The following is a 24,905-nucleotide window of genomic DNA, read 5'->3' on the forward strand; positions in this document are numbered from 1 at the left end:
TGGATCCAGAAATGGCTTGCCCACAGATGGCAAAGAATGTTTGTAGATGGGCCATATTCTGCATGGAGGTCTGTGACCAGTGGTGTGCCTCAGGGATCTGTTCTGGGACCCCTACTCTTCGTAATTTTTATAAATGACCTGGATGAGGAAGTGGAGGGATGGGTTAGTAAATTTGCTGATGACACAAAGGTTGTGGGTGTTGTGGATAATGTGGAGGACTATCAGAGGTTACAGCAGGACATTGATAGGATGCAAAACTGGGCCGAGAAGTGGCAGATGGAGTTGAACCCAGATAAGTGTGAGGTGGTTCATTTTGGTAGGTCAAATATGATGGCAGATTATAGCATTAATGGTAAGACTCTTGGTAGTGTGGAGGATCAGAGGGATCTTGGGGTCCGAGTCCATAGGACACTCAAAGCTGCTACGCTGTTTGACTCTGTGGTTAAGAAGGCATACTTGACCTTCATCAACTGTGGGATTGAGTTTAAGAGCCGAGAGTACCACTTGGAGTACTGTGCTCAGTTCTGGTCACCTCACTAAAGGAAGGACGTGGAAACCAAAGAAATGGTGCAGAGGAGATTTACAAGGATGTTGCCTGGATTGGGGAGCATGCCTTATGAGAATAGGTTGAGTGAACTTGGCCTTTTCTCCTTGGAGCGACAGAGAATGAGAGGTGACCTGACAGAGGCGTACAAGATAATGAGAGGCATTGATCGTGTGAATGGTCAGAGGCTTTTGCCCAGGGCTGAAGTGGCTAGCACGAGAGGGCATCATTTTGAGGTGCTTGGAAGTAGGTACAGGGGAGATGTCAGGGTAAGTTTTTTACACAGGGAGTAGTGAGGGAATGCAATGGGCTGTCGGCGGCAGTGGTGGAGGTGGAAATGATAGGGTCTTTTAAGAGGCTCCTGGATAGGTACATGGAGTTTAGAAAAATAGAGGGCTATGGGTAAGCCTAGGTAGCTCTAAGGTAAGGACATGTTTGGCACAGCTTTGTGGGCTAAAGGGCCTGTATTGTGCTGTAGGTTTTCTATGTTTCTACGTTTCTATGTTTCAATAGCAGATTTCTCCCTGGTCCATTTCCCCACTAAACTAAGGTTTCTATCAAGCTGGTCTAAAATTGCTTTCGTGATAATCATTACAGATGACTACTTAGTGCTTCAATCCCATATTCTTAACTGGGCTTAAATTCTACAGTTGCCATGGTGAGATCTGTAGTTAATTAATTGTTCAAAAGACATCAGTCTATCTTCTTTAAATAAATCCAAAAAAGAATTAATACCTTTATTTTCCAAAGTAAAAAAGATAGGATCACTCAAAGAAGACTCTAATAAGTAATTTCAATAAATTAAACTACAAAGTTTAAATGTTTTAAGATTTAAAAAATTGCGCAACTGGAGCCAAATTTGTAAAGCATGCTTAATCACGGGTGTAAGTTTAAATTAGCAACTTTAGCTAATTGTATAGGTAAAGCAGCTCCCAGTAACGAAGTTAAACAAAACTGTTTCACAGCTTTCAATTCCAAGTCTACCCAAATTGGCTGATTGTTCTTATCAACCCAATATAACCGAAAGGATATGTATCGCACATTAACAACCCAGTAATACATTCTTAAATTAGGCAAAGCGAGACCTCCATCCTTTTTTCAACTTTTGTAAGTGACATTTACTAATTCTTGGTCTTTTAATATTCCAAATAAAAGATAAAATAATAGAATCAATCCGATCAAAAAACAATTAATTAATTAATTGATAAATATTCTCTTTTATACACTTTTTACAAGTTAGACATTTCTTACAAAAATACTTAAGTAATTTTCAAATTTCATACTGATCTGTTAAATACTATTATGAGTATGAACCCTTCGATGAAGGGTTCTATTGGGAGAATTTATAATTTACTATTACAATGGGATAAGCGTCCTTTATTTAAGATTAAATAAGATTGGGAAAAGGAACTCAATTTGACTTTTGGGACAGAGGATTGGATGCGGATTCTGAAGCTGGTTAACTCTTCTTCAATCTGTGCTAGTCATTCACTGATTCAATTTTAAATCATACATCGTTACCATTTGACAAAGGAGAGACCGTCTAAAATATTCCCTAATGTTGATAGTTATTGTGATAGATGTAAAACTGAGACAGCTACACTGACACACATGTTTTGGTCTTGTTCTATACTGGAACAGTTCTGGAAGTCAGTTTTTTCGACAATTTCTCAAGTACTTAAAATTAATTTACAACCTAACAAATTAACTGCGCTTTTTGGAATATTTCCTCAAAATATCTGTGGTATCTCTGTGGCTGACCAACATGTCATTGCACTTGTTACATTGACAGCTAGGAGGGCCATTTTGTTGAAGTGGAAGGATACATCAGCTCCCACTTTGTCACAATAGTTCTCTCAAGTGACCCTATGTCTTAGTTTGGAGAAAATTATAAGTCGAACCTTTGAACCTATGTTTGATTTTGAGAAAAGATGGGGTTCATTTGCTTGTTATTATCATTTGAGTTAATTGATAGATTTCCTGCACGATCTAATTGTAAATTTTTGGTACATTTTTTTTTCTTGCTGGCGGTTTGATGTTTATCTTTAGAAGCTTTTTTTATGATGCATGGCTCTGGGGTTGAACACCTAATGGGGTTTCTTTTATCCCCCCACTTTTTCTTGCTTAGTAGGGGTTTTTTTAAATCACCAAATTTTTTTCAATCTTTAAAATAATGCTTTTTTTCTTGAGTCATTGTAAGTGTTGCTTACTTCGATGTACTTGTGTTAATTTTGGGTAGTAATAATAATAAAAAGATTTGAAAAGAAAAAGAGATTTGTATTTAAGTTTTTGGATAGTAAGTCTCGGCCTCAATATTATTAGTTTGGTAGCTAAATAGTTTGGAAACACTGTACCCCAAAGGGTGACAACCTTATAATTGTAATGATTCAACAGATCTTTGCAGAGAATCAAAGCTTCTTCAGCTCAAGAGAGCAAATATTTCTGGATCCCTATCAATGAAATTCCAAATCTATACCAGTAAGCCTTGTATGTTCCTCGATTATCAAAAAGGTCCTAAAGAACATTATAGTAAAATAATTAGATTTAGGGCATGTGCCCTTGTTCCATTGGATAGACCTCAGTTGTTTTCTCTCAAATGGTGGAGACTGAGGGAGACCAAGCAGAAGTTTACAAGATTCTGAGATGCATGGGTAAAGGAGACAACTAGTATGTTTTCCCAGGGTAGAAAAATCTAATACTAGAAGGCATACATTTAAGGTGACAGTGGATAAGTTCAAAGATGTGCAAGGCAATTATTTTGCATGGAGAGTGAAAGATGCCTGCAATGTTTTATTTGAAGTGCTGGTGGAGGCAAATATTATAGAGGCATTTAAAAGGCTTTTAGATAGACATGTGAATATGCAGTGAATGGTGGTATATACTGTAGTCATTGTGTAGGTAGAGGGATTAGTTTAGTTAAACATTTAACTATTAGCTTCATTGCTTCAGCACAACATTGTGGGCTGAAGAGTTCGCTCTTGTGCTACTGTGCTCTATGACTATTGAATCTATGGCCATGCAATTTAAGTTTTTTTGTGAGTTTGTGAATCTTATATCTATGACTTTCCATGTTAGGATTTGTAGTCTATTGATATAGGCTCCTTACAAAGTCCTTCTCTCAGTCTGAGCATTTGTGATCACATTCTTTCTAATTTAGTTACTTACGTTTCTCTGCACTTGTTTGGCTTTCGTTGATTTGTCTTTAATAAAATAAGATATCCACTATTAGTGCTGATATGGTGTAAGTCTATAGAGTACCGAGATAAGATTCAACTAGCAGCATGGTGGCATGGCCAATTAAGCCACTAACTTGCAAGGTCATTGATCTAGGTTCAAATCTGACCTCGAGAGCTGTCTATGTGGAATCTTCTGGTTCTCTTTGTTACTGTGTGCGTTTCCCCCCAAGTGCTCTGATATCGTCCCACATCCCAAAGATGTGCCAGTTGGTAGGTCAAATGAGCGCTGTATACTGCTGCTAGGTTGTGGGTGAATGTTAGAATCTATGGCAGGTGAAAAGAAATGTGGAGAGAATATAAAATAGAATTAATTTAAGATCAGTGTAAATGGGAGTTTGACGATTGATGTGAAGTCTGTGGGCTTGAGGGCCTGTTTCCATCTTGCACGGTGCTATGACTCTGAGTTTCCATCGAGATGTTATTTCATTATAACAAAAATACATATATATTTTTTTTTGAAATTTTCAAAGAGATGAGATGTCTTAGTGCACCAGATTTTTAACCACATTTCTATAGTGTTTATCAGGTGCAATATCTTTTTTGTACCGGCAGCATAATGAGTAAACCAAGTCAAAAAAATTGTGTGTGCACAGATATTTAGCAAGAAGGAACGTTTAGTAAGTAATTGAAATGACATTGAAAATTAAAACAAATATATCTAGCTTCCATACATTTTACATAAATTTAATTTAATTCCTGAATTTCTTTCTATTCTTTCATAAACAAATGCATCTGGCCAAGTCAGCATTCACTGATCTTTTCAATTGCCTCCCAAACCATCATTTCTGAGGCAGTTAAGAGTTAATCACACTTTGGTCCTGAGGCTCGATGGACCGGAACTGGTAAGGGCAGCAGATATCCTTCTGGGAAAACCATTAGTAGAATCGGAGCAACACACATAGAAGTTGCTGGTGATCGCAGCAGGCCAGGCAGCATCTCTAGGAAGAGGTACAGTCGACGTTTCGGGCCGAGACCCTTCGTCAGGTCCTCAGGGTCAGGGTCTCAGCCCGAAACGTCGACTGTACCTCTTCCTAGAGATGCTGCCTGGCCTGCTGCGCTCACCAGCAACTTTTATGTGTGTTGCTTGAAATTCCAGCATCTGAAGATTTCCTCGTGTTTGAGTAGAATTGGAATTGGTTTGTTGTTGTTACATGTACTGAGATAAATGTGAAAAGATTATCTTGCATGCTGTTCATACAGTTTAATTCATTATTCAGTGCATTGAGGTAGTACAAAGTAAAACAATAACAGAGAGATGCAGTGGAAGTAGATGATAATGTGCGAGGCCATAATGAGGTAGTGAATCAGATGGATTCTTAATAAGGCTTTTATAATTTTCATGATTACCATTGCTGACAAACTTTTATTACAGAATTATTTAACTAAATTTGGTTCAAATTTTGATCAAATTGACTCTATGTGATTGTTATTTATAATTTATTTATTTTTTCTCTGCATTTATTTGTCTTTTTCTTCAATTTGTCCTTAATAAAATAAGATATCCATGAACTTTGATCAAATAATTTAGGCCTCTGATTACTAGTTGACTATCCTACTGGCTAACTGATAAACTGACTGAATGTTTGTCAATGAATGACCCAATGAATGATTTCTACAATATCTGTTTTGTTATATAGTATGTAAAGATGTGAACTTTGATTTCATTCCAAAATACCCAGTTCTCATTTCAGAGATAATGACATTCATGTATTCCTCTGGTTGAATCATTTGCTTTCTTTCAATTTCACTTTGCTCTTTAAAGATGGATGATTCTGCTGGCTTTCATTTCCCCCTGTAAATATGCAAATCTTGTCCTTCATGACCATTGTCTTTTTACATTTAGTAACAATGCTAAATTAACTATGCAAATATAGCTTTCAGGGTTAATACATGCACAAAGTCAAATAGTTAACTGAATCCTTATAATTAAGATCTTATTTGTGTCTAACTAATTCATTACTTAAAATTCTACATGCATTGAATATCAAGCAATAGTTTGTCTATTTTTTTCTCACTCTCAAACCCCCGTTTTAAATTCAATCATGTTACTTTACTATTTGCATAATAATCGTATATCATTAGATGGTTGACTAATTTTGGTTTAGTAGTTACCACTAAATGCAAAATCTAACATACATTCTAGGAAACATTTGTCATTCTGTAAGCTCTATTCACAATGCTTTCCAGACCTCCCGATCACCCACAGTGAAGTTCTCTGTGTACTTGTTTTTTTTATCAGTACATCAAGGATCCCAACCATCCAGGCCATGCACGCTTCTCACTACTTACGACCCATAGGCGGGAGGTATAGGAGCCAGAGGTTCCACACCACCGGTTCAGGGATAGTTATTACCCTATAAACATCAGGGTCCTGAATCAGCTCAGGACTGATTCAACTCAACTCTGAACTGATTTCACAACCTGCACACTCACTTTCAAGCATTCTACAATTCATGTACTCTGCTTTATTTATTTATTTCTTTTTATTTCAGAATTTGTTTTCTTTTGCTCATTGGTTGTTTGTCAGTCTTTATATATAGGTTTTCATATATTCTATATTATATATTTTCATATATTATATATTCATATAAGTTTGCCGATGACACAACAATTGTAGGCCGTATCTCAGGTAATGATGAGTTTGAGTACAGAGAGGAAATTAAGAACCTGGTGGCATGGTGCGAAGACAATAACTTATCCCTCAATGTCAGCAAGACGAAGGAATTGGTTGTTGACTTCAGAAGGAGTAGCAGATCGCACGACCCAATTTACATCTGTGGCGCGCAAGTGGAACAGGTCAAAGGCTTTAAGTTCCTCGGGGTCAATATCACAAATGACCTGACTTGGTCTAACCAAGCAGAGTTCACTGCCAAGAAGGCCCAACAACACCTTTACTTCCTGAGAAAACTAAATAAATTTGTCCTGTTCCCTAAAACACTCACTAATTTTTATAGATGCACTGTAGAAAGCATTCTTCTGGGGTGCATCACAACCTGGTATGGAAGTTGTCCTGTCCAAGACCGGAAGAAGCTGCAGGAGATTGTGAACACGGCGCAGCATATCACACAAACCAATCTTCCGTCTGTGGACTCACTGTAGACCGCACGCTGTCGGAGCAGTGCTGCCAGGATAATCAAGGATATGACCCACCCAGCAAACACACTTTTCGTCCCTCTTCCCTCCGGGAGAAGGTTCTCGAGCTTGAAGACTCGTACGGCCAGATTTGGGAACAGCTTCTTTCCAACTGTGATAAGACTGCTGAACAGATCCTGACCCGGACCTGGGCTGTACCCTCCAAATATCCAGACCTGCCTCTCGGTTTTTTTGCACTACCTTACTTTCCATTTTTCTATTTTCTATTTATGATTTATAATTTAAATTTTTAATATTTACTAATGTTTACTATTTTTAATATTTTTAATATTTGATATTTGTAATCCAGGGAGCGAGGAGAGCAGAATCAAATATCACTATGATGATTGTATGTTCTAGTACCAATTGTTTGGCGACAATAAAGTGAAGTATAAAGTATTCTACTTATTTACAGATTTCCCCCGCCATCCGAAGGTAGAGTGTTCCTATGAAACGGTTCGTAAACCGGAATGTCGTAAAGCGAAGAAGCAATTACCATTTATTTATATGGGAAAATTTTGTGAGCGTTCGCAGGCCCAAAAATAACCTACCAAATCATGCCAAATAACACATAAAACCTAAAATAACAGTAACATATAGTAAAAGCAGGAAAGATATGATAAATACACAGCTTATATAAAGTAGAAATACTTTTCCACAATCATTGCCGGCACTGTTCTTCGTAGTGAAAATCTTGCGCAAGCGCTGTTGGCAAAAACACTCTCTCTAGTATCCTTTAAGCTATGAAGCTGCCAAATCATACCAAATAACACATAAAAATACACAGTCTATATAAAGTAGAAATAATATATGTACAATGTAGTATCACTTACGGGAAACAGGAAGACAGCTTGCCCAGCACACTGATGGTGGTGTGTTAGGCTGAGTCGTCGCGGGTTGGGGTGGTGCAGTGGCCCCCACCTTCCGGACCGCCGACCGATACCAATCCGCGAAGCATGCAGGGGTACAGCAGTGGCCAGAACGCACCCAGCACGTCTTTCAGAAAAAAAGCCGAAATAAACATGCTAATTAATTAGGTGCCGCCCGGCACATAAATGTCGGCCCAGATCTGAGGCAACGCAATTGGCAATTACCTCTGATCTGAGCCGATATTTACGTGCCGGGCGGCACCTAGTTAGCTAGCTTGTTTATTTCGGCTTTTTTCTTAAAGATGTACTGTGTGCCTCCCAGCTACTGCTGCATTCTCCGCGAATCGGTATCTGTCCGCGGCCCAGGGGTTGGGGTGGTGGGACACTGGGGTGTCATCTCATCGTCATCTGTTTCCATCAGGGCAGGCAGCTCACCTTCTCCTATGTCTGCCTGCCTCAATGTCGAAGGTCGAGGTTCGTCGTCTGCTGTGGCTGATGTGGAAGGCTTGCTTGACTGCTGAGCCTTGCACATTTTTCTATCATACAGTTCTTTGTAAGGACTCAAACCATCCTGCAAATATGCCTTAAACTGACGTACCCTTTCAAAATTAAAGTCGTACTTTATCATTGCAGCGAAGATCTCATGCAGTCACCTCACGTTCAGTTCCTGGATGACTTCACTTTCGCTACTGAACTCGGTTTCAATTGTTATCCTTTCCTCTTCCAATTGCATCAGCTCTTCATCTATCAGTTCTTGGTCATGAGATGCCAAAACCTCTTCAACATCATCTTTGTCAGCTTCCACAAGCCAAACTCACTTTGTCCTTACTTCGTTCACCAGATCGAAATGCTTAATTATGTCTACTTTTATGCTAAGTGTAACACCCTTACGAGCTCTTTCAGGCTTTTCCAAACCTTAGAACTCATCTTGCAAACGGCTGCTCACAGGCACGTGTTTAAGCAATGCCGGCGAGAATGCCGTTCTGAATCCAGGGGAGAGCGACTGCTCGGGGCGCACGCTGATTTTTTATCGTGCGCTGCCTTTCTTCATAACAGTGAAAACACCTTCTGTTAGCAAAAACAGGTAACTAATGTAGGTCTTTCGTAACAGTGAGGTTTCGTAAAGCAAACATTCGAAAAGCGGGGGACACCTGTACTTTCTTGCAAGTGTCTGCAAAAAATGAATTTCAAGTATATGGTGACATACATATATGAACTTTGATAATAAATTTGTTTTTGACTTTGACATCCACTCTACCTTTCCTATTCTCCTGTCAATGATCCCTCCCATCTGTCCAACAATCTCTTTAACCCTCTACCATCAGGCAGGAGGTTCCATAGCACTAGGACAAGGACTGTTAGGATAGGAAACACCAATAGCATATATACTTTACTTTTTGACTTGTGTCAGAAATGCACCTTATTATTTGTTAATATATTTGTGGTGATATTACTCTATGCATTGCATGTGAGTTATATTTACTGTGTTGTGCACCTTGATCTGGAGGAACATTGTCTCATTTGGTGATATACATGCATACCGTTGAATGACAGTAAACTTGTTGCAAATGGCTACTACTACATCATATTAGAGACAGGGGTGTGAATAAGAGGGGTGGCAATGGTAGATACCACCGAGACTTTTTGAGCAATCATGAACAAAGATAGGTGATGCTATTTGCTTTTTTTTTACTGTTTTGGCTGTATGTAGTATAAATGAACAACTTCCCCCTGATTACACTTTCCATGTCTTCCTCTTTAGTAGACAGGAAGAATGAACTTGGGAAATACATTTTACCAATCTAAATAACTCTCTTCCTGGGTCAAACTCCTGAATCTCTCCCCCTAACATAGTTGTGGGCATCCCACATCTCAAAAATTGCAATTCAATATGACAGCTCATCACCAACTTCCCAAGGGCATTTATGGATAGGCAACTAAATGCTGGCTCAGCCGCTGAAGTGCATATCTTTTACTATTGGTTTATTTTAAATCACATATATCAAAATACAGTGTAAAGCTTTTAATATATAAATGAACACACCACTGGCAGGGGAAATCTAGAACAGCTAAAAGCAAACACTGATGCCAGACAAAGCTTTCAAATGACTTCTTTGGGAGCTACTGCTGTGCTGGACAACACTGCCTCACCATGAAGATTCATGTCTCATGTTGAGGCAATCTGTACAGAATCGATGCTATCCACTGTCAATGGCAGGCAGGTTTTCTTGATGTTGGGGAGAAGGGGCAATGGGATGCAACCATTTGCAGTGTGCCTTGTCAGGCTTCAGGATCCACTGTCAGAGGACTGGTCACCATATATGGAAGGGCAGTAGAGTCCCAGCAGTGAGGATTCCAGTATGATTCAAGGGCCGCAGGATACAAATAGGGCTGCACTGTGAAGACCAGGCTTTTCTTTCACCACTATTCCATTTTGTACCATTTGACATATTGTAATATCTGCAAGGTTTTAAACAAAGATTAATCTGGACCCAATATATTGAATCTATTTGTTTTAAGTATTTTCAATCTCTTTTCATCAAGTGCCTCCCCCTTCGAACAGTGCCTATATAGTTTTGTTTAACTAATCTGGTGCTTTACCTAAGTGGCTTCCCTGGGGGGGGGGGAACAGGAAGGAGAACAGAAGCTGTGCCACTGCCTCTGAGAGAATTTACACCAGTTAGTCTATCTTAAGATTTCAGTTCATTCACTCTTTTTTTAAAACCTGCTCAAAGTTATGTTATGCAGTTAAGCAGCAAGTCTACAGACGATAAAAAAGGAAGCTTCTGGAAAGAGAAAAAAATCACCTACAATTTTTTATTCAGTTTGATATTAAAAAAAACCATATAAGTAAAAGGGAAGATTCATATAAATCAGCATTTATGCATAAAACATACAAGTTTGATCATAGTCAGGGTTTTTTAAATTTACAATCAATCAATAAAACTGAATTTCTCCCAAGACTGCATTAAATCAAATATCGATAAATATTAATTGAACCAGTATCATATGAGTGATTGTGATCACCAGAAATAAAATTTCCTTTCTCAAGAATTTTGTTTCCCCAAGATTAGCTTTCCCTCCAGCAAAAGATTGCACGATCTCACTGATACCGTCACCAGTTTCAAACAAAGAGGGAAAGATTTTGCCTTTAAGATACATTCATTTCTTGACCTTCCCTTAAATTCAAATCCACAGCTGGCTTTGTGCTAGCAAGGTTAGTTATTTACTACCAACTTGCACTTGCAAAGCTGAAAGCAGCTGCTGTGAAAAATCATCATGTTTACTGTGCTCCTCACTGACTGACCCTTCACTTTAGAAGAACCACATTAAATATGCAATTCAAGTATGCTTGTAATGTTTCCTGAAAAGGTCACTGTCTGTGTTGGTATAAGCTGTGGTGCCATTCAAGACAGGTGTGTCCACAAATTCCACAGCACAAAACATTCCAAGCTCTTCTTTGCAAGGTGCCATCTCCAGCTCCAACACCGTGATGTTATTAACTGCAGATGTGCTCAGAACATAAGCAGGAACATACAGAGTGACCTGGGGCCCTCTAGCTGGCCAGTAGCGACCCAAGTTGAAGCCGTTGATCCACACTTGACCCTGAAGACAGAGGGAAAAGAAATTACTACAGAATTCACAATTAGCAACCTCACAATTCTAATTAACAATGAGAGGATCCTCAGTACGCTTTCCTCCAGCTGTTAATTACAGATTGCATATCAACTCCCTATTAAAAATGACATTGCCACACTTCATTGGGCACAGTTCATAATGTCTGTCCTGGCCAGCTTGTATCATATTTCTTGCATTTCATTTGAACAAGCTCCAAACTTTCCATTTAAAAATATTAACTTGATGGTTACACTTATGCTATACATGGTTCAGTGATGAATAATATTCTTGCCTCCTGAACCAGAAGTTGTGGGCTTGAGTTCCTCTTTGTAGGCCTGTAAATCAAATACTTCAGCAGGAGCTAAAAGGGCATTGCCCCTTTGAAGGTATCAAGCTTCAGATGTGACAGCATCCTTCTGCCCTCTTATGTGAAAGAAATAGATAAAAAGCATGGCACCTCATGTATGGGTGGGAAATTCTCCCAGTAGCTTAGATAACATCTGTCCCTTCATTAGTGCAATACAGTGCCCTGATCTTTTATCTTAGTGTAGCTAAGAGAAAATTCAGTACTACATTTGAGAATATCTCAACAACACTGCACTTAAGCACTTCACTGCAATCATGAAGAATCACTAATGCAAATTCTTTCTATGTTAACATTTCCTGTTGTGACATTACTGTGGTGGAAACAGAACTTTGTATTTTTTCCAACTATTACTGCAGGCTTGCGTCAACCTGAACCTTTGGATGACATTAAGTTTACGGAGGGAGAAAAATGGCCTATACACAAAGTCATCAGCATATGATCAGGTCAGAAGGGAACTGGACATTACTTTGTAGGTGTAAACCGGTATACACAAAAATAGTAGGTTACTGCGGGTTCAAATGCATCAGTGTGCTTTACAAAAGACAGCTACCACCTCAGACCACGAACATAGATGGAATGGCGAATGGTGGCTTTGAAATGGAATCTTTGAAGGGGACCAAAGATAGCAGCTTCAAACTTTATAATACTTTGTTCGAGGGAATTCTACAATTTATTTTCTCATTATTTATTACTAATGCATTCATTATGTTTTTTTTGCATTTGAACTATTTGTTGCTTTTTGCACATTGTTTGTGCAGTTTTTCATTGATTCTATTGTGTTCCTTTGTATTTGCCTTGAATGTCTGCAAGAAAATAAATCTCAGGGTAGTATATCTTGACATATATGTACTTAGATAATAAATTTACTTTAAGGTCCTATGTGGTTGACCACATGAATAGTTGTAAACAGGACAAGGTGGATAAGCAGTGATAGACTATCATACGACAAACACAAAAATACATGAAGTACATGGTACTGTGACAAGGATCAAACTTCAATCATAGGAGTTCAAAAAAGACAGGCACTGTAGGAGAATGCTAAGCTATTGCCAAGGTGAACTGAAGGGCCTCTACCAATAATTGATTAAGTTAATAATAATTGCACTATGTCTACTATAATACTTCACTTCATAGAAAATTCGATGTTACCTTTTAGCAAATTTAACTCATTTATAGAAAAGAGCAGAAATTTCCCCTGAACTGACTCATTTGTCTAAAACATAAAATGTGAAAATGGGAAAGCTGGGCTGTGGTCTTTTCTTAAAACTTTCTAGGTACTTAATGTGATCGAATGGCAATCTTACTCAGACAAAGTCTCATTACAAGAAATCTGATTTCTATTAAAACACAGGCTGCTGGAGGAACTCAGAAAGTAAAGCAGCATCTGTAGAGGCAAAAGTACAAGGCATCCTAACAGCTTTCTGGTGCCTCCAGTATGTGAACTCCCAACTACACAAAACCCTTTGAAGGATAGAAACAGGCTTATTACCTGCAATGCTGCACCTGATGTATTTGTATCTCCTTCACTGCACTGGGAAATTCCAGAGGAAAAGAAATATCCCAAGAAACAACTACTGCAACGATGAGTTCAGTCTCAGGTTGGAGGAGCAACACCTCATATATTCTGTCTGGGTAGCCTCCAACCTGATGGCATAAACATTGATTTCTCTAACTTTTGGTATTTCCACTCCCTTTCTCCTTCTCTCTTTTTCCATTCCAGCTCTCCTCTTAACCTTATCTTCAGCTCACCTGCTTATTACTTCTCCTCTGGTGTCTCCCCCTCCTTCCCTTTCTGCCAAAATCAGAAAGGGGCTCCCCCTCCCTCGCTTTCTGCCAAAACCCCCTTTCCTCTCCAACCAGAAACTTCTTCCTCAGCCCTTTACTTCTTCCACACATCACACCTCCCAGCTCCTCACTTCATTTCCCCCTCCCACACACCTACCTTTGCCCCACTTGGCTTCACCTATCAACTGCCAGCTTGTACTCCTTCCTTGCCCCCACCACCACCCCCACGTTCTTATTCTAGTTTCTTCCCCTTCGATGAAGGAGTCTCAGCCTAAAAGATTGACTATTTATTCCTCACCATAGATGCTACCTGACCAGCTGAGTTTCCCCAACATTTTGTGTGTGTTACTCTAAATCCAACATCTGCTGAATCTCTAGAGTTTAAGAAATATCTAATGTTTCATCTTCTGAAATCTTTAAGAAATTAGCCTGCACTCTAGTGACTGTATTACCTTTAGGGTAACTGTCTGCTCTAATATGATGCTTTGACTATACCAAAAATAACATCAGTGATCCAGCTTTGGTAAGTAAATGTGCAGGATTACCTACTCACGTTAACATTGTGATAAGCATCACCGTATCTACTCACAAACTGTGAAAATTTCACTTGAAAAGAATTCATTTTTCACAATTCAGTACAAATAAAGTTGTCCGCATTAGATATCTTACCACTGCTAATTCAATTGTCAAATGAGCCAGAATGTACTATGTATAAGTGATTGCCTTAAGTAGTGCTACTGACTTCAGTCCCAGAGTTGTGGGCCTTCTGTCCTGGGAGTGCTAATCAACCTCAAGTCCACAGGACTTGGCTAGACCATATGGTAAAACGGTTATTTTAAAACCATTAGTATTACTTTATTGCAGCTTTAAAGGTTGCAGAACATCCTGTTATTCTATATTCTCAGGCTGTCTTGCTTTTGCCATAAGAATACCTCAAATACTGAGAGGACAGAAGCTAACACAAACAATTGATCAACTAAACCTGGACTACAGAACCAACACCTGTAATGATGATCACTTGATCACTGGATTACTGTAAAAGCTAACCTGGTTCATTACTGTGCTTCATGAAGGGAAATTTACCATCAGACTCAATTTGGTTCCAGACCCACCAACATTATTGACTTGTAACCACTCTCTGAAATGACCCAGCAGGCTGCTCGGTTCTGGGCCACTTCGGGGCAACCAAGTAATACTTGCTCTTTAGTCACAATCACATGTCATCAACAAATATAAAACAATACACTGAATGTGTTAGTTTGTACCAATTCATCAACATCAGTTCCCTGGATTTCATTGCCCCAACATTTAAATATAGTTTTGATAAAATGACCTCAAAATCTTTGATATCTAGCTAATACTCTACCATTGTTGCTATAGTTTGACAATTTGCCATGGAAAAAAAAACTAGCCAACCCGGCATTTTTTTTATTGCAATAACATTCTCTGGGTACTGATTCAATAGCTTATTTATTTTTGATAAATTTGCAGCACTAAAATAATTTACAACTTTGTTAACTTCATAAGATTTTTTTTGTAACCTTCTCTTTGCTGCAGAAAAGACCTTATTTCTTCTGGAATATCAGGTCTCTCAGCTTTGGCAGCATCACATTAAATCATTCATCTTAACGGTAAAAATGATTGAGGTAAGATAGAACAAAAGTGTTCAAAATTATGGCCTGCTGTGGTAGCTCAGAAACAGAGAAACTGCTTCCACCAACTGGAGCCCCTGGTAACCAGTAGGTGACAAATTTAAGCACATAGCTTGGAAGAAAGCAAAAGGATTCTGTCTTGCAGTAAGTGTGATGTGGAATACATTACCTAGGAAGGTTTCATAAAGGAAATGACTATTCTTTCAAGGAGATTTTTACAGACGGAGGAAAAATAATTAAAAATTGCTACTACATAGGTTAGAAATTTCAAAGAAATGAGTAGTCGAATTATCCTCCTTCAATGAATATCTTCTGTAGCTTTCTAAAGACCATGATATTATTCCATTTAACCCATCATTTATGGACACAATATGCTATTTGGGTTCTAATTTAAAAACGGATACACTTAAATTTAAGTTTTTATTCCTTTCCATAGTGTTACTCTGGATTTCCAGCATCTGCAGAATCTCTTGTCCTTATTAACGAGCTGAACTCATAAATAAGGTAAAATCAGATTAATTGAGAATGGAAGAGAAGTATAAAGCTCTATCATAGCCAAATTTGCTAAATTCCAAATATGAATATATTCCCAACCATCTACTGTCTTCTGTGAGCTTGTGTGAATGACATATCATATTCAAATACACCTGAACATCAACTTATTTGTGAGAATATTTGACTGTCATTTTTCTGCCACATGCTGTGTGCAATGACATGCCCACATTGCCATTCTCCACTTTTCAGCCAACAAATAAACCATAAACTTTGCACAAATAATGATGGTAAGGCTACATTGCAAAATATCCTTTATTTTGGATTCCTTTATATTTCTTTAACTATGTTCTTTTTTTGCAAGGTTTTGAAATAAGAAATACTGTACAAGATATGGACATATGTTGGCTGGCAAAATATAATACTTGCAACCACTGAATTCTAATTCCCCAATGACAGTAAATAGATTAAACTTATTTACCAAGGTCAAAAAGAGCAGAGATATTTGTAATTTTATAAGCCCCTGTTAAGCCACTCCAATACAAATAGGCCTAGAATGCAAATACCTATACCATCCAGGCACTTGCTAAATCATCTCGTAAGGTATTTAGCTGGCTCTGAATCCATAATTATGTGAACAACTAGGATAGCAGATTCTTGGTAGATGGTCCAATTGTAGTACCACAGTTTTCAAATTTATTTACAAACGTATTTAAGGATGAATTTAAATACTGTTCTCCAGACTATTAATCCAGACCTCCAACTACAAGCCCAATAATTTAATACAAGTCAGTTGTACTTTGCTTTTTACTGTAAGGGACTTGAATCGTGTGCTTTCACAAAAGAAATTATGAAACAGTGATGTGTTTTCCACTTATACAGTACATTCTCAATTATATCAAAGTCGTTCCTTATTAAGAGACAACTGCAAAGCCAACCGAAAATCAAACCAAATTTTGTAGATATCATAGGTATTATAAATTAACCAATTAGTTAACTCACTTATTCTGCATTTAGTTCATGAGTTAGATGATTACTGATAACAAAAATAAAACAATGAGTATTACGTTACAATATGAATGTACCTTTATGGTATTACAATGAAAGCACTGAAGCACGAACATGGAAGGTGTCACTTTGCAGAGTTTACGTGCAAGCAAAACATTCTCAGGTTCTGGTGGTCAGATAGTGTCAGATTTATTTCCAAGTATTGGGAAAAAATATCACAAGCTTACCGTTAAAATAAAGTAACTTTAACCATATATTTACATAAAGTCTAGACTGCGGGCATTTCGCTAACAATGGATTTACAGAGTATATATTAATTGAACAGGTACAATGAAGCTATGAAAGTGAGGTGGGTTTCACAAAAGATATTCAGGAGGGGCAAGAGTGAAATTTGAATAGTTAACAGTGCAGGAAAGAAGCTGTTTGTCTAATCATAGATGTTGGCTCTTTGTTTAAGCATTTCAAAAGTACTCTTGCTATTTCACTAACTTTTCATTATCTATTACTTCCAATATCAATCCATTTCTTCCCTCTGCCACAAGCATTCTTTGTAGTACACAATTCTGAGCTCCAACAACTCTCTCAATTTAAAAAAAAATAAACTAAGCTCTCTATTCACTTCCTGGGACAACTTAAGGTTCATTATGGTTCAATACTAACTCCACAAGAGGGAAATATCTTAAACTTGTTACAAAAACTTCCTGAGAAAACTAAAGAAATTTGGCCTGTTCCCTAAAACACTCACTAATTTTTATAGATGCCCCGTAGAAAGCATTCTTCTAGGGTGCATCACAACCTGGTATGGAAGTCGCCCTGTCCAAGACCGGAAGAATCTGCAGAAGATCGTGAAGATGGCGCAGCACATCACACAAACCAATCTTCCGTCCATGGACTCACTTTACACCACACGCTGTCGGAGCAGTGCTGCCAGGATAACCAAGGACACGACCCACCCAGCCAACACACTTTTCGGCCCTCTTCCCTCCAGGAGAAGGTTCAGGAGCTTGAAGACTCGTATGGCCAGATTTGGGAACAGCTTCTTTCCAACTGTGATAAGACTGCTGAACGGATCCTGACCTAGATCTGAGCCGTACCCTTCAAATATCCGGACCTGCCTCTCAGTTTTTTTTTTGCACTACCTTACTTCCCATTTTTCTATTTTCTGATTTATAATTTAAATTTTTAATATTTACTAATTTTAACTATTTTTAATATATTTAATATTTGTAATCCAGGGAGTGTGAAGCGCAGAATCAAATATCGCTGTGATGATTGTACGTTCTAGTACCAATTGTTTGGCGACAATAAAGTAAAAAAAAGTTTTAAAAAAGCATCCTTCTGCTCTAAGATTTCTGAACAATCCACAAACACTACTTCACTATTCTTCTTTTGTGCTAATTATTGTAATTATTGTCATTCTTATATCTTGTACTGTACTGCTGCCGCAAAACAATAAATTTCACGACATGTCAGTGATAATAAAAGTGATTCTAAAAAGCAAAGCCACGTGCAATTTTAATTAAGAACAATTTTGAAACCTATGTGCTATTGCTGAAAATACCAGTCAATATGTGGATACCATGGAGCAAATCTTTTGTTTTAAATCTCTGCTCTAATACAGATAGTTCCTGGTGCTCAGTTCTGCTGCCTCCTTCATCAACCTTCAGTCAGTGATATCTTCTTGCAAGAGGTGAAGAAGAGCAAGGGTTTTCAGTTATTCTCCAGTGAACATAAAACCTAGGATATCTTTTCAAACCTGTTTAAGAGAATACTGAATTATTGTATGTCTTATGTTTAAAGTCTCAGCTGACAGAAGTCCTTTTTAAATGTTCAGAGAAAGACATGCATCCCATTTTGAAGAGCAGGAGGGATACTCTGGCCAGCATTAAGCTGTATATAAAAAAAATTTGCTCCATGATATCTACATATCGACTAGTATTTTCAGCAATAGCACATAGGTTTCATAATTGTTTATCCTGGCCATAAAACACCTTGGAACACTCTGAAATTAAGCATTTGTTGGCTCTGGGCCTCTACTCACTGAAATTCAGAAGAATGAGGGGAACCAATCAAATATTGATAGGTCTCGATAGGGTGGATGTGGACAGGATGTTTCCTATGATGGTGGAGTCTAAGACCAGAGGACACAGCCTCAGAATAGAGGGAAGTCCATTTAGAATGGAGTGGAGGAGGGATTTCTTTAGCCAGAGAGTGGTGAATCTCTGGAATTTGTTGTTGCCAAAGGCAGCTGTGGAGGCCAAGACATTGGATATATTCAAGACTGAGGCTGATGAATTCTTGATTAGTCAAGGCATGAAGAGATACAGGGAGAAGGCAGGACATTGGGGCTGAGAGAGAAAATGGATTCGGCATAATGAAATGGCAGAGTAGACCCAATGGGCCAAGTGCTCTAATTCTGCTCTTATATTTTATGGTCATGGTCTTATGGAAGTTAAGAAAGACAGAGCTATTATACGTTTCTTTTGTTCTTTTGAATCCCTCACAGAACAGCACTGAAAACATGTCTCAGGCTTGCGGCTAGCTCTATTTCTTCCAGAGCCCGTTGAGGCTAGCATTGCTAACATGGACATATAACTGTGGATTGAAACTAAGATAAGGCCTGGAAATATGGATTTCGCTTATAGGAACATAAGATATAGGAGCAGAAGTAACCATTCGGTCCATCGAGTCTGCTCCGCCATTCAATCATCCACTTCTTCCAGTCGTCCCCACTCCCCTGCCCTGGCTAATCAAGAACCTATCTATCTCTGCCTTAAATGCACCCAATGACTTGGCCCCCACAGCCGCTTATAGCAACAAATTCCACTGATTTACCACCCTCTGATTAAAGTAATTTCTCCGCATCTCTGTTCTAAATGGACGTCCTTCAATCCTGAAGTCCTGCCCTCTTGCCCTAGACTCCCTACCATGGGAAATAACTTTGCCATATCTTATCTGTTCAGGCCGTTTAACACTCAGAATATTTCTATGAGATCCCCCTCATTCCTCTGAACTCCAGGGAATACAGCCCAAGAGCTGCCAGATGTTCCTCATACGGTAACCCCTTCATTTCTGGAATCATTCTCGTGAATCTTTTCTAAACCTTCTCCAACATCAGTATATCCTTTCTAAAATAAGGAGCCCAAAACTGTGCACAATACTCCAAGTGTGGTCTCGGGAGTGCCTTACAGAGCCTCAACATCACATCCCTGCTCTTATATTCTCTACCTCTAGGAAGGAATGCCAACATTGCATTCGCCTTCTTCACCACCGACTCAACCTGGAGGTTAACCTTTAGGGTATCCTGCACAAGGACTCCCAAGTCCCTTTGCATCTCTGTGTTTTGGATTCTGTCCCCATCTAAATAACAGTCTACCAGTTTATTTCTTCCACCAAAGTGCATGATCACACACTTTCCAACATTGCATTTCATTTGCCACTTCTTTGCCCATTCCCCTAAACTATCTAAGTCTCTCTGCAGGTTCTCTTTCCTCAACACTACCCGCTCCTCCACCTATCTTTGTATCATCAGCAAATTTAGCCACAAATCCATTAATCCCATAATACAAATCATTGACATACATCATAAAAAGCAGCAGTCCCAACACCAACCCCTGTGGAACTCCACTGGTAACCGGCAGCCAGCCAGAATAGGATCCCTTTATTCCCACTCTCTGTTTTTTGCCAATCAGTCAAAGCTCCAGCCATGCTAGTAACTCCCCTGCGATTCCATGGGCTCTTATCTTGCTAAGCAGCCTTATGTGCAGCATTTTGTCAAAGGCCTTCTGAAAATCCAAGTACACCACATCTACTGCATCTCCTTTATCTACCCTGCTTGTAATTTCCTCAAAAAATTGCAGAAGGTTAGACTGGCAGGGTTTTCCTTTCAGGAAACCATGCTGGCTTTGGCGTATCTTGTCATGTGCCTCCAGGTATTCTATAATCTCATCCCAAAAAATCGATTCCAACAACTTCCCAACCACTGATGTCAGGCTAAGAGGTCTATAGTTTCCTTTCTACTGCCTCCCACCCTTCTTAAATAGTGGAGTAACAATTGCAATTTTCCAGTCATTCGCTACAATGCCAGAATCTATCAGTTCTTGAAAGATCATTGTTAATGCCTCCGTAATCTCTCCAGCTACTACCATCAGAACCCGAGGGTGCATTCCATTAGGTCCAGGAGATTTATCCACCCTCAGACCATTAAGCTTCCTGACCACCTTCTCAGTTGTAATTTTCACTGCACGTACTTCACTTCCCTGACACTCTTGAATGTCCGGTATGCTACAGATGTCTTCCACTGTGAAGACCGATGCAAAATATGCATTCAATTCCTCTGCCATCTCTGCGTCTCTCATTACAATATCTCCAGCATCATTTTCTATCTATCCTCAACTCCCTTTTACACTTTATATACTTAAAAAAAACTTTTAGTATCTTCTTTGATATTAATTGCCAGCTTCCGTCCATTCGAAAATTTCTAATCTGGAATTTTTCTGTCTTGCAATTCCCTCATTTTTCACAGAAACTTCAGCCATTGCTGCTCTGCTGTCCTTCCTGCTAGTGTCCCTTTCCAGTCAACCTTGGCCCCTTCTCCTCTCATGCCATTGTGATTTCCTTTATTCCACTGAAATACCAACACATTGGAATTTAGTTTCTCTTTCTCAAATTTCAAAGTGAATTTGATCATATTATGATCACTGTTCCCTTCGGGTTCCTTAACCTTAAGCTCTGTTATCACCTCCGGATCATTGCACAACACCCAATCCAGCACAGCCAATCCATTTGTGGGCTCAGCAACAAGCTGTTCTAAAAACCCATCCCTTAGACATTCTACAAATTTTCTCTCAAGGTCCAGTACTGGCCTGGCTTTCCCAATCCACTTTCATGCTAAAATACCCAACAATTACCATGACATTGCCCTTCTGACATGTCTTTTCTATCTCCTGCTGTAATTTGTAATCCACATCACAGCTGCTGTTTGGAGGCCTGTATACAACTGCCATTAGGGTCCTTTTACCCTTGCCATTTCTTACCTCAACCTATAGAGACTCCACATTCCGATCCTATGTCATTCCTTTCTAATGATTTAATATTATTTCTTATACACAGGGCCACAGCACCCCCTCTGCCTACTAACCTATCTTTCCGATACACCGTATATCCTTGGACATTCAACTCCCAATGGCAGCCACCCTTTAGCCAAGTTTCAGAGATGGCCACAACATCATACTTGCCAATCTGTAGCTGAATTTGAAGATTGCTTCTTGACCCAAACCATGCAAACTGCATTGGTATTTGGCATCCTCCTGAGTTTCTGCAGAGTATGGTACAGTCATTTCCCATCCCTGCCCTCCCCTTGTCAAGTAAGTGCATGAACATGCACTTAGAAATTAGACATCAACAGCTTTGGTACATTAAATAGCTGTGGTGAGTTGTTCCGAAGCCTACTAGCAAAAAAGACCTTAAAATGAGTCAAAAATGAGTTTAATGAGGTGCTGGCTTATCTTTCACCATCATTAAGGTAGGACCTGCAATGTTTCAAGTTCAAGTTTATTGGTGTGTGTGTGTGTGTGCGCGCGCACACACACAACCAAATGAAACCACATTACTCCGGTCTACAGTACACCAAAAAAACACATCACACACAGCACACAAAACAAAATTTTACCATAAATAGGTTAATAAAATATAATTGAAAAATGCATGTATTGCACAGCACAGGTAAGCAGTAAACAGCTCACTGTCCTAGTGATGAGCCCTCAATGCTGGCAGCTTATTCATTAGTCCCACAGTCTGAGGGAAGAAGCTGTTACCCAGTCTGGCAGTTCTCGTCCTGACGCTCCTGTACCTCCTTCCTGATCGTAGTGAGTCAAAGAGACTGTGGGATAGGTGGTAGGAATGCTCAACAATACTTCGGGCCCTTTGTCTACAACACTCTTGGTAAATGTCACAAGTAGGGGAGAGGGAGATCCCGGCCACTTAGCAGTTTTTACTGTCCTCTGTAGGGCCTTGCATTCTGATGCCTTACAGCTTCCATAGCACACAATGATGCAAGCCAGAAAGAACGTTCTCAATGGTGCTCCTGTAGAAAGGTATGAGAATGGGGGCGGGGAGCTCTGCATGCCTCAAATTTCTCAGAAGATGCAGATGCTGCTGTGCCTTCTTGATTATTGAGGAGGTGTTGAGAGTCCAGGTTAGATTGCTGTAGAGAGAGTGAAGAGCATAAAGTTCCTTGTTGTTCTCCTAGTAGGCAGAGCCATTGATGTTCAATGGAGAGTGGTCAACTTACAATGTGCCTTCCTGAAGTCCATAATCATCACTTTTATCTTGTCCACGTTGAGACTCAGGCTGTTCTTCTCACGTCATTTGACAAACCTCTCTGCCTCCTCTCTGTATGCTGACTCCTCATTGTTGCTGATGAGGCCAACCACTGTTTCATCATCAGTGAACATTGCACTTCGAGCTGGATCAGGCAGTGCAGTCGTGAGTCAGCAGAGTGAACAGCAGTAGGCTGAGCACACAGCCCTGGGGAGCACCAGTGCTCAGCCTGATGAAGTTTGAGATGTTGCTGCCAACTTGGACTGAATGGGGGTCTTTCTGTTAAGAAGACCTAGATCCAGTTCCAGAGCGGGGTATTGAGCCCCAATGAGGACAGATTGAGGACCAACCTCTGGGGGATGATCGTGTTAAATGCTGAGCTGAAATCAATGAACAACATCCTGGGATATGAGACATCATTTTCTAGGTGGGACAGGATGGAGTGGAGGGCCGAGGCTATGGCATCATCAGTGGACCAGTGAAAGTGGTAGGTGAACTGGAAAGGGTCCAATGCAACTGGAAGGTGGAGTTTTAAACAATACATTACCAGCCCCTCAAAGCACTTCATGATTTTTGAAGTCAGGGCCAGTGCCTGGTAATCGTTCTCAGCCAGTTACTGTAGCTGTCTTGGGCACTGGAATGATGAAGGCTGCCTTGAAACCTGCAGGGACAGTGAACTGTCTCAAAGAGATATTAAGGATGTTAGCTGGGCTGCACAATCTCTCAGCATCTGATCAGGTATGTTATCTGGCCCTGCACCTTTGTGTGGGTTTACCCTGGCTAGGGTTCTCCTCACTGTGGCTGTGGCCAGACTGCATACCTGTTCCTCAGGGATAAGAGGGGCCTTGATGTCACAAAGACAGCACCCCAAACCCGAAGCAATGCATGAACCTCTGCAGTCAGCCATGGTTTCTAGTTTGCCCTGGCAGTGTAGAACTTAATTGCAGTAACATTCTTAATGCTTTTTCACAGCATGCACAACTCAATTGTGTGAGCGTTGCACACAGTCTCGCGAGCATAATCCCCATAACACACTGCAAAGCACATAATAGTGCAAATGGGAGAGGGAGGGGTAGAAACTTCATGATTCATCCCGTATGACTGACAAGTGTTCATTACATTACTAGGTGTAGGGAAGAAGAATCAAGAAGGATTCCCATCAGGAAGAGTTTGGGAGAGGTGGCTGAAGTACAATATAGTGAGAAAATCCAAATCAAACAGCACTGGTGCAAATCTGAGATAAGAACAAAAAAATGCTGGCAAAAATCAGCAGATCAGGCAGTATCTGTGGATAGAGTCTTTAGTGAGCTCACAATGTAGACATTTGCAATTAGCACAAGACCTAGTCTAACTTAGGTGCAGTAATGAACCTAATTTAACCAATTTCCCCCAGGATCAATAAAGTATGACTACGACTATGACTAATGAGGAGGTTAACCTTTGAGACAAAATCACAAACCCATAAGGGAGATGCAAAGGGGAGATGGCAGCACGACGCAACGTGTAGCCTCTCCAGTGAAATGATATCATATTTGTTAAATAGGGGCTGTGCACAATTCATATTTGATGGAGACAGCCGTGAGAAGCACGGAGGAACATCTGGAGAAACTTCTGAAATGCCCAGATCTCTGCCGCTGCTACTGTGTGATCGAGAATCTCCAGAGGGAAGTCTCCAAATCCTTGGCTTTGCCTGCTGCTGGCGGCCGGGGCTGGAGTCGAAGCGCTCAGCAGAGATGCTGCTTGGTGCTCGGTGTCGGAGGCTCGAAGTTTTCGGACGACTCAGAGTCAGACTGTGGTCGGGCATGGCAGGGAGAGTTTTCTTCCTTCTCCCGTCTATGTGAGATGTGGGACTTTCGAGAGACTTTGAACTTTTTTTACCGC

General features: G+C 39.8%; 1 protein-coding gene across 2 annotated transcripts in view; it reads right to left on the minus strand.

Annotated features, from left to right (window-relative positions):
• Positions 1–10,348: 10,348 nt before the first annotated feature.
• The window catches only part of glb1 (galactosidase, beta 1), a 90,958-nt gene continuing 76,401 nt past the window's right edge, over positions 10,349–24,905 (minus strand). Inside the window, exon 15 of one of the 2 annotated variants that reach the window (XM_072283371.1) lies at positions 10,349–11,387. In XM_072283371.1, the coding sequence (XP_072139472.1) occupies positions 11,124–11,387 (264 nt within the window). In that variant the 3' untranslated portion in view covers positions 10,349–11,123. The remainder of the gene's footprint in view (positions 11,388–24,905) is intronic. The other variant, XM_072283370.1, reaches the window with a different exon arrangement.

Source organism: Mobula birostris, chromosome 19 (assembly GCF_030028105.1).
Source record: "Mobula birostris isolate sMobBir1 chromosome 19, sMobBir1.hap1, whole genome shotgun sequence".
Lineage (NCBI taxonomy): Eukaryota > Metazoa > Chordata > Chondrichthyes > Myliobatiformes > Myliobatidae > Mobula > Mobula birostris.